At 41.9% G+C, this 11,145-nt stretch overlaps 1 protein-coding gene and 1 long non-coding RNA gene across 2 annotated transcripts in view; one reads left to right on the plus strand and one right to left on the minus strand.

Moving 5' to 3' along the window:
* Positions 1-1,708, minus strand: part of FRY (FRY microtubule binding protein) — a 271,904-nt gene extending 270,196 nt beyond the window's left edge. The window contains exon 1 of the mRNA XM_023208778.1: positions 988-1,708. Coding sequence (XP_023064546.1) covers positions 988-1,057 — 70 coding nt within the window. The 5' untranslated portion in view covers positions 1,058-1,708. The remainder of the gene's footprint in view (positions 1-987) is intronic.
* On the plus strand, positions 1,025-10,161 carry LOC111540473. Its single transcript, XR_002730998.2, has 3 exons — positions 1,025-1,402; positions 8,138-8,233; positions 9,620-10,161. It is a non-coding gene; the product is annotated as an uncharacterized LOC111540473 (long non-coding RNA).
* The last annotated feature ends 984 nt before the right edge of the window (positions 10,162-11,145 follow it).

The raw sequence follows: 11,145 nt of genomic DNA on the forward strand, positions 1-11,145 counted from the left end.
AATTTTCATGGGAAAAATTTTTTATTTAAAACAATAAAGGATCAGTAATACCTGCTGGTCTTTTATCCAAAGCAACTACAAAGGCTGTTAGTGAAATAGAGAAGACTTGGTTTTTAAAATGTTCGGAAAATACAAAGCATCATTGATCACCTGAAGGCCTCATTTTAATTTGATTCCAGATCCACGACGGCTTAGAGGTTGTCTTTTTGAAACAGCGTATTGCTAAAATCCTTATGTAGGTCAGAAATGGAACTTCAGAAGCCATCATATTCTGCTATCCTAATAAATAATTAGGGTCAAAACCTCACTTGTTTATGTTTCAAAAAAGTACATTATTTGGACTATAGCAAACATTGGGATTTTTAAAAATTTGAATATTAAATGGCATTTAGAACATCATCCACATGGATGAGGGAGAGATCAAATAAATCTGCAGATGCCTCTATATACAAAAAGGATGTCACAGGTTTTGGACTATTAAGTACTTTTCCTTCTCCAGACAATACCCTAAAAAAACAATTACAAAGTACCCTGAAACCCTGCCACACCCCTTTGATTAAATCACACTTCACAAAATATTTAGAGAAAGCATGAACAAATCAAATAAACATCAAGGCAGGAAATGCAGCCAGGAATGCCTGATCCTGAGCTCCCCCAGAGTCTGAAGGGCTGCCTCACTTGAAAATTTAATCAAACACAATCTACTGTAATTCCATTGCAGCCTTTGCACTTAAGGAAAGCTAGTTCAGTCTCTGACATTTTGATTTTCACAGCAGATGGAAGCAAAAAAAGAAAGAGTAAGAAAGAAAGAAAGAAAGAGAAAGAAAGAAAGAAAGAAAGAGAGAGAGAGAAAGCAAAGAAAAGAAAAGAAAAAAAGAAAAACTTCCGTGGCTCACAAACATATGTGTCCAGTTGAGATTTTCTTTCTCCAGCCTTATGCAACATCCAGCAAACAAACAAACAAGAAGGTTATTTTCTATTACTCACTATTACTCCAGGATTTCAGTAAATATTTGATACTGATCTCAAAGAAGCCCGAATCCTGCTGGCTGGCCATGTCTGCGGCATACAAAGAGGCTGGGAGGACGGGCAGCTGCCGGGAGCAGGTACCGGGCGTGATGCGCCTGTCACAGGTTGTGATGTCAGCGCGGGGTCAGGCGCCGAGAGGCAGCTCTGCGGATTCACCTCCGGCTCCAGCCGGGAGTCCTCATCTAAAGGACACCGCCGAGCAGAGAGAGATGCTCGGCCGCTCCTCCTCCTCCGGGTCCAGGACTTGCTTCTTATTTGCTGGGCGCTGATTTCCCTGCAGCCCTCGGAGGCGGCGGCCGCGCTGCTTTCATTTCGGGGCTGTCATCACCAGAAACGCAGGCTGCCGGCCGCCCACCAGCTCGGCTCCAGTCAGGTATGGAACCGAGGAAGACCCCACCTGAACTGGGATCGGCTTTCTCCTGGGAGGGAGGGTTTCTAGGCCGGCCTCCCTGACGCGATGCAGGCAGCCTCCGGCCCTCACGGCCGCCGCAGGGCTGAGGGATGGGCCAGGAGCGCCGCCCCCTGCCCCTGGCCCCTGTCTCAACCTGAGTCGCGGCTCAGCCTCCGCCTAGGCTGCCGGAGGAATTTTCCCAGCTTAGGTGGATCCTCTCTCTTCAGCAAGGTTTCCCGTGAGCGGCCCGGTGTGCTCTGGCTGCTGCTTCCCCTTGTGTCTGTCCCTGAAATAAACACAACTGCAGCACGCTGCGGTAAGCAAAGCTGCAGCCCTGCATCTGGTTGCAGCGACGGTTTGAAAAACCCCATCCGTCAGCCTCCCTGCTATAAGGAGGCTCAACAAGAGGACGCTTGTCTGGGCTTTTTCTTCCTTGCCTTCCACACGCACGGTGGAATCTGCATTTTGTACTTTTCCCTCCCAGAAATGCAGTCTTTTCAAGGGGCACCGGAGCCCAAACGTGTGCACTCTAAGGGAACAGTACAAACTGCTTAGTTGGCTTGTTTTTGTAATGTCACACATTCCACAATGAATCTTATTCTCAAACCTCTCATTTCTAAGACTCACCAAGCCCAGTGAAGCTTATTTTATTTTATTTGTATGAAAAGGACAAGAAGCAAAGCATTAGATTCCTTGCTTTACAATGGCTTTTGATTTCACGAATTCTTGATATTAGGTGTCCTGATATTGGTTAGCTTTGTTTCACATTACCATTTAGCTTGACCAGGGGATTAAATCAGAGTACTATATTCTAATAATGACAGGTTATGTTGGAGGAGGTGGGATTTAGCCAACTATCTCATAAACCACAGGATCCTTCCCAAGTCCCAGTACATTCATGATTAATGTTTTCTAAAAAACAACAAAAAAGTAATAAACCATGTTAATCAGTATTTAACACAGCAATGTTGGGCAAACTCCCCAAATCAACACACAAACAGGACTTCCTAGATTAACAGTTCATTTTAGAAATGGAAGGGAAAGACTACAATGTACTTTTATTTTTGTCTTAAAAATATTTTAAAAATTCAACACTAAATAAAACTTTTAGAACTATGTCCTGAAAGGCCCTAAGATACTTTATCAATTTAATCAGTTTTTCAAACTCATTACACTTACCCAAATGGCAAGCACTCAATCACTCAGATTTCCAGCTCCACTTATACACTTTATTCTGATGAAATCTCTCATCAGATTGACTTCTTTTTAATTCATGTGCATACTCAAGTTGCTGAGCTGATTTTATCACTTGTACTTTGAATGTATGCATTCTAGGTAAAATAAGACCCAAAGGTTTTACCTTGAAACAATTATTATATCTGAAAATAAATTTCATACCTACACCCATCTGATCTGGTGCTTCCTCAAGACTCAGATGGCAATGAATGAACCGGTAGGCTACACGGTACCCTGAGATTAATGATGGCACGGGCTCTCAAGGCAGGGCCCCATGTTGGCTCCTGGCACCAGCGCTCATTAGCTTTGAGCCCCAAAGTAAGTTATTAACTTTGCTAAGCCTTCATTTCCTCATCTGTAAAATGGGGTTGTACTTTCTTCCTACAGTTGCTGTAAACAATAAATAGCACTATATATGAAAGGGGCTCAGCATAGTATTTTGCCCATAGTTAGCACTTCCTTACATTTTAGCTACATTGGTTTTTTTTTTTTTTCTTTTTCTTTTTTATGAGACAGTCTCACTCTGTCGCCCACGCTGGAATGCAGTGGTGCAATCTCGGTTCACTGCAACCTCTGCCTTCCAGGTTCAAGCGATTCTCCTGTCTCAGCCTTCCAAGTAGTTGGGGTAACAAGCATGTACCACCATGCCTGGCTAATTTTTGTATTTTTAGTAGAGATGGGGTTTCACAGTGTTGGCCAGAGTGGTCTTGAACTCCTGACCTCAGGTGATCCGCCTGCCTTGATCTCCCAATGTACAGACATGAGCCACTGCTCCCAGCCCATTCATTCTTACTATGAATCCTTAGTGACTCTAGAATAGAGCTTTATTTTTTAAAAAAGCTAAATACCTTTTTTTCTTTACTCTTTATATGGTTTAAAAGATATATTACTTTTGAACACCAGTGGTAACTATTTGGGGAGAGCAAGTTGGAGACATTTAAAATCAGCTGCAATAAGCAAACATGCTATTGTTATTGCTACTCAAATACATAGAGATTCTCTCTGTTGACTTTATTTTCTAAAAAATTTAACTGGCTTTTTAAAGTTTTCAATAATTAAATATGTAAGTTTTCACTATTTAACTGCTACAAGCATACTAACTTGCTGAGAATGCCACTCATATATATTTCAAGGGAAACTATCATAAAAATGTAAATGCTACTTGGAAAGTAATGTTTTCAATGGCATCTGGCTTTCACTGTGAAGAGTGAATCAGCAACTAAGAGCCCAGTTTCTGTCTCTTAGAACCTGAAATCTTGTCCAGTGTATGCTTTTTTTTCATTTGAGTACCTTTAGAGAGGGCATATACTGTAAAAGAACAGAAAAGGGCTTTTGTTTTGTTGAAAGGCCTGCAAATCAAATAGAATGACACCTGCTGCAAGCTGAGTTGAAACATTTATCCTTTTGTCTCCTCTCTCTCTGGGGGGCTTAAAAAAAGTAGTCAGAAGAGGCACCTGGACAGAGGTACTTTAAAATACAACAGTAAAATCTGAATGTGTTCCTGGCTTGCTAGTGACTTCAGTTATGATTTAAGAGGACCTAAAGCTATCTCAGCTTTCATATCTGTAAAAAGGAGGGATCCTTCCTTAAAAATTTTAGGAGAACATACAATGAATCGTCAAGCATGGAATCCGATATAGATACTGGGGGCTGAGTGAAAGATAACAGTAATACAGGAAAAGTGGAAGGCCTCAGAAAATGGTATCAAAGAGTGGGAAAAAGGTCGGGCGCAGTGGCTCACATCTGTAATCCCAGCACTGTGGGAGGCCGAAGCGGGCGGATCACGCGGTCAGGAGATCAAGTTCATCCTGGCTAACAAAGTGAAACCCCGTCTCTACTAAAAATATGAAAAAATTAGCCAGGTGTGGTGGCGGGCGCCTGTAGTCCCAGCTACTCAGGAGGCTGAGGCAGGAGAATGGTGTGAACCCAGGAGGCAGAGCTTGCAGTGAGCTGAGATCGCGCCACTGCATTCCAGCTTGGGCGACAAAGCAATACTCCATCTCAAAAAAAAAAAAAAAAAAAAAAAAAGAGTGGGAAAAAGTCGGAAAGTGGCCTGACACAAGTGATGACACTAAATGACACCATCTACATCTGCTGAATATAAATAATGTACTTAAAAATACATGTATTTTTTATATTTAATCCTCACCTCAAACCTATGAAGTAAATACTGTTATTAGTCCCATTTACAGATGAGAAAATTGAGGCTTAAGGAGGCATAAAATAAGGTCAAACTCATATGGCTGGTAAAATTTAGGTCTATTTTAGACCCTGAAACATTTATTGTAACTTTGTTATTATTTTTTTAATCACAAGCAAGGTGAGAATCATGCTTACCAAGTTCTTCAGAGAAAGCTCAGGAAGAAGCTGGGCACAGCGGCTCATGCCTGTAATCCCAACACTTTGGAAGGTCAAGGCGGGTGGATCACTTGAGGTCAGGAGTTCAGGACCAGCCTGGCCAACATGGTGAAATGCCGTCTTTACTAAAAATACAAAAATTAGCTTGGCGTGGTGGCACCTGCCTGTAATCCCAGCTACCCAGGAGGCTGAGGCAGGAGAATCACTTGAACCTGGGAGGCGGAGGTTGCAGTGAGCCTAGATTGTGCCATTGTACTCCAGCCTGGGCAACAGAGCAAGACTCCATCTCAAAAAAAAAAAAAAAAGTTCAGGAAGAGATGCTAAGGTACTCCTTAACATAGCAGAGGTGCTTCAGGTCCCATTGACTCTCCCAGCCTATTCACTGCCTTCCGGCCTGGCTTTAGCCTGGATGACGTATTCCCTGGGGGCTGTATCCAATTCCGAGAAACTGAGAGAAGAATGCCTTTATTTCTCACATTAATTTGATTCATTATACAGGCTGTGATCTCTACAAGGATGCCTGACCTAGAGTGGAGGTGGGGTGACTGACGATGAAAATCCAGTCTGAACTCCACTCTCCAATTTGGCAGGCACAGAGGTGGCAATGGGCTGCTTCTACCCTGGCATGGGTCTGCATCAGCCCAGGACTCAATTCAGAGGAAGGGGTGCCTATTTTTTTTCATCAAGATACCACAGGGGCTGGTGGTAGCTCTGGGTGGTCAGTGGGAAGGAGGTAGGTGGTCAGAAGAAAGAAGTGACCCACTGGTCACCTGTGTACCTATGTCCTAGCAAGCCGTGTGTAGCCGAGTGGGATGAGAGTGGTAAAGGATGCAGGGATTATATCTCACAATCTATGGCATTTACTCTCCTCCTGCCTTGATCCCGATTATAACCATCTGTCCTGTCTCTTCCTCCAGAAGACCTGTGTCTTACTCAGCTTTGTATTCCCTACATTTCCATAGCACACAGTAAGTCCTCATGCAATAAACATATGTTGAGCAAATAAGTGAATGAGCAAGCTTGTCATGCCTGCCTGTTATCTGCTGCCTGTGGAAAAAAAAAAAAATGAGTAAGAAATGCAATTTTTTTTGTTTTAATTCATACTTAATTTACTTTTTTAAAAAGCATTTTGGACAATTTTTTGAGGCTAAATTGTGTGGCATTCAAAAAATGTGAAAACAAAGCCTTGCAAACAGTCTGGATGCATGCCAACATCAAGAGCCATTACCTAATGATTTTAAACCATCTGATTGAGTTGATTGGGTTAGGATTGGAATCCACCCCTTTCCTTGTAGACAGATGCACGTGGGTACACATGTGTAATTACTGCCACAGAGTGACATGTACATTCATGAACAGAATGTGTTAGGCAGAAAAGAAATGTTTCACCAGCATCCTGAGGAAACAAAGGAAATCACTAAATGCAAGAAAATAATTGCTTTATCAATTTTTGATCAGCAGTCTCAACTTCCAAAAAAGCATGAACTACATTATATTCCCACTATTATACATTGTATCTTAAGAACAGTTCCAAATCAAATTAAGCATCCCCTGAATTGAGATACAAAGACAACAGTTACAATCAATGGTGACAAGTACGGAAAAAGGGTTTTGTTTTTCTTTAAACAGTAGAATAAGAGGGCTTTTAGAGATAATCTAAAGGACAAAGTGTTGAGATAAATAACAAACTTCTCTTTTGACCTATTTTTGATGAACAATTTGGACAGATCTATCCTATCCTAAGAAATATTAGAGCAAAAATATGAAATGATGCCACACAATGTCCATGTGGTAAGCATCCAACACAATAATCATTCCCTTAAAAAAATCCAACCCACATAGATAAATCTCCACAAAAATAGATTCAGCAAGTTTTGAAAAACATGTACTCCATTACTCTCCACTGCAATTTTTTTTCAATGAATTGAAATACATTTAAATTTTTTGAATGCAATAGAACTTCATTATAGCAAAGCTTGTTGTTGTCCAGATTCAAACATAAACAAGAAAAATCATGTCTTCCCAAATTGTCTTCACTGAAACATAGCAGCGGAACTCATTTTTTCTTCCCTACTCAGCTCCCCTGCGAAGGGGTTTTATAAGGAACCCAGAGCCAAGACAAAGCAATATAGCACAATGGGGAGCCCCTGAAGGGTTTAAGCAGAAGACAATAAAAGACCCTGAGAAGCGGCAGCAGGGAGTGGAGGAGACAAAGCCTGGAATTTACTCTGCTTTCTGCTCTGCACATGGAAGGCCCCCTCCTTATGTCCATTGTCACCCAAGGTGTTTTGATAGGTCTAGAGCGGGGTAAAAGAATGGTATTTATTGAGGCCTAATATTGGGGCCTGGGGCTGGGCTGTATATCAGAGGGCATACACAGACAAAGCTGAACAAAGGGCACACCAACTGGGCACCTGCTGGGCACTTCTCTAAAACTGGCACTGAGACATCATTAGAATGAATTAGAACTAGGGCACCAGTTAACCCGGGCCTGCACACTAGTGAAAGGAAAACTGGGCCTCTCCCCTGACCCTGCCTCAGACAACTGAATGGTGACTTCAAGAACAAATATTCAGGCCAGGTGCGGCGGCTCACGGCTGTAATCCCAGCACTTTCAGAGGCTGAGGTGGGCAGGAGTTCAAGACTAGCCTGGCAAACATAGTGAAACCCTGTCTCTACTAAAAATACAAAACTTAGCTGGGCAAGGTGGCGGGCACCCGTAATCCCAGCTACTCAGGAGGCTGAGGCAGGAGAATCGCTTGAACCCAGGAGGCAGAGGTTGCTGAGATCATGCCATTGCACTTCAGCCTGGACAACAAGAGTGTAACTCTGTCTCAAAAACAACAACAACAACAACAACAACAAATAATCAAAGGATATTAATTAGAAGGGAAGTGACATTGTAGACCAGACCATGCTCTATCATATAGAAGCTGTACTGATGGCAAAGTTGTTGAGCATCTCATGGCCTCATTTTCCTCGTCTGTAAACTGGTGCCTTGTTACACAAATCTGTTATGAGGATTACATGAGTGCCTAGGCAGATGATAACTGTTATGTAGCAAATCCGTAGCGAGAAATGAACCCAGAATATGCAGCGCAAAATTCCTCTTTAACTCCACAGTCAGGTTAGGAAAAGAGAAGAGAAAGGAGGAGAAGAGAGAGAACCTGCCGATCATAGAGAGACGCCCGCCCCCATCCACCTCTGCTGGCTATGAAGGTAAGGCAGATCTGCCCACAAGGATGGAAGTTTTGGAAAGGTGAAGAAAGTCTAAATACATGCACATACAAACACTATTACTTAACATTTTAGTGCTTCCAATGTTTGGTGCCCAGGGTAAACTTCCATTTGAGTAGAGGTTCCAGTTAGGCTAGTATCATCTCAAAATTTACCTAATTTAGTCTTCTCATCAACCTCTCAAAGTAGGGCCTGCATATTTGGATATTATTAACCTGTAGCCAAAACCAGGAGATGCTGTGGTTCATACATATTTTGTACACATAAAGATTTGACCTCAATTTCTGCAGAATAAGGTCATAAGCACACTTAGTATTTAATGTATTTAAAGACATGTATGCAAAGAGAAAACATGGCAGCATTTCCCCCACTGCCCCTTAGCATGAAAGCATACAACACTAATGATAACTTTATTATCCTATTTTCTAATACCACCAGCAACCTGAGAAATTATTTACGTTCAGATACAAGCAGGTCAAATATAACTGGCTAAAATAGAAGCCAACTATTAATACATAATTATAAAATATTAAGTCCTTTCTGAAGAAGCAAAAAATGGCATTTGCGGCTGGGCATGGTGGCTCACGCCTGCAATCCCAGCACTTAGGGAGGCTGAGGCGGGTGGATCACTTGAGGTCAGGATTTCAAGACCAGCCTGACCAACATGGTGAAACCCTACCTTTACTAAAAATACAAAAATCAGCTGGGTGTGGTGGCGGGTGCCTGTAATCCCAGCTACTCGGAAGGCTGAGGCAGGAGCACTGCTTGAATCCGGGGGCGGAGGAGGTTGCGGTAGGCTGAGATCGAGCCACTGCAGTCCAGCCTGGGTGACAGAGCAAGACTCTGTCTCAAAATAAATAAATAAATAAAATGGCATTAGCTTTGCATATTATTATTTACCAGAAATGCAGACACATAATGCTTCACAGTATAAAAAACACATATTTATATCAGTCATCATCACCCTTTAGATTTGCCACCTACAGGAGAACTAAGAAAATGTTGGTTCTTCCCTGTATGAACGATAATCTAGCAAAACGAAAAAATACAGCATTCTCATAGTTATATGAAGTTATTGGGTGATATTCCTATTATTTGGTGATAAAAATTAAATACCTTTTAGGGCTAGAGGGAATATTCCCACCAATGTTCCCAATTTGACACACAAAAATAAATATCAGAGTTTAAGTTATAAGGGAAAGATCAGCTTCCTCAAGATACCATTTACTGTTCATAATAATTAAAACCTGTAATTTTCAAGTCAATGAAGTTGAGGAAAATTAGAAATTTTGGATAGTTTTTTTAGTGCATGCTACTTAAATTTTACATTTTTTTCCTTCTAGGTGCTAAAATGTTTTTTCTTTCTAGGTAGGACCATGTTTATAGTTACCTACTAGCAAAGGTTGAAGGACTGGGAATTAGGAAACTCGTGATTCTGCTTTTTATTTTGACCCTGATCCTATGACCTTGGATGTGTTATTTATCTACTAAAAGAAGAACACTATTTCCCAGCCCCAGACTGCCTCGTCTCTTAGGACAAGCCAATCCTTGGTTTTCTATACCACTGGGAGGAACCACTGCATAGGAAAAGCAGAACACCGGGTAATAAATTATTCTGTATAACTCTTTGGCAAACATTATTTAATTTTTTGGCAATAGATTCACCTTCTTGGTTATGTTCTAATAAAGCTCATGTCAAGAGTATCCATGAAAACACACACTGGCTGGCTAGCAGGAGAAGCTGACATAGGACCAAAAAATAATTGGGGATTAGAAAGCAATAAATCAATATAAAAACTATCAAGCTGTCTACTGTGAAGTTAATGAAGTAATTCAAAGTGCTTTGTTCAGCTTAGAGGAAAACCAATAGAAACTATATAACTAGACAATTCTTGTAAATCAGGAATAAACAATAGTCACACACCAGGTTATTATCACTGAGATTAAGGACAGTGGTCTAGGGAATTAAGGGTATGTTACAGCATCACTTCATTTGGAACTACCCCTTTAAAAAGAAGTGTATACCTCACTGAGCATCACAGATTTCACCTTCAAAGTTTTCAACGTGACCATCTGTTCATGGAGCTGTCTGGTACAGACCCCAGGTTTCTGTCATTTAGAAGATGGTGGTCTAAGCCTGACAACAGCGGGGCAGAAAAACCCACACATCACCTTCCCTCTCACAGACGACGTTTAACTGTACAGTAGTAGAAAATGTGACTGTGAAGGAGCAAGTATATTTCAGAGGACAGAGAAAGTCTTACAGGGCGTGTGTTTAGAAAGGGTGGGGAATCACCACCCTCCTTTGACCAGACAGGCAGGGCTTTGTGTAGGAGGGTGGGGCTGTCAGAAACTGTCTGAATGATGGAAGGCAGCAGCTTAGCAGGCTAGTGGGAAGAGCGACTCCAACTCCACGGCTCAGCTTAGGAGGCACAAGTGAGGTCAAGAGTAATGATCTTTGCAGACCGTCAGTAGGGGTGAGATCACTCTGAGAAGCCCAAGGAAACAGAAGGGGACAGTCATGATTCTGTCCCTCAGTGTTAGCTATGAAGAAACTCAAGCTCATGGTCAGATAAGCCCTGCTCCACCCAGTAATGGCCCCAGTGATCCACTTACGTGTTTGACCTATTTCTTTCCCATTTGTAAGGTGCACATGATACTGCTCTTTACATAAGGTTGTTTCATGATCTTAAAGGAGATTATGTAGATGAAAGGGCTTTGTATTCCCAGGGTGCTAATATTAGATTCTCAGGGCTCCCATCAGTGTAAGATTCAGACAAATAAGAGGGTGAGTGGTCCCTGCTCAGCCCGTTGCCCTTAAAGAAACACACTGGCAACTTCCCTCCTTGTAATAGCCTGCTGGACTTTTAGTTTTGGGTTTAGGGACATGCCAG

Source organism: Piliocolobus tephrosceles, chromosome X (assembly GCF_002776525.5).
Source record: "Piliocolobus tephrosceles isolate RC106 chromosome X, ASM277652v3, whole genome shotgun sequence".
NCBI classification, from domain to species: Eukaryota; Metazoa; Chordata; class Mammalia; order Primates; family Cercopithecidae; genus Piliocolobus; species Piliocolobus tephrosceles.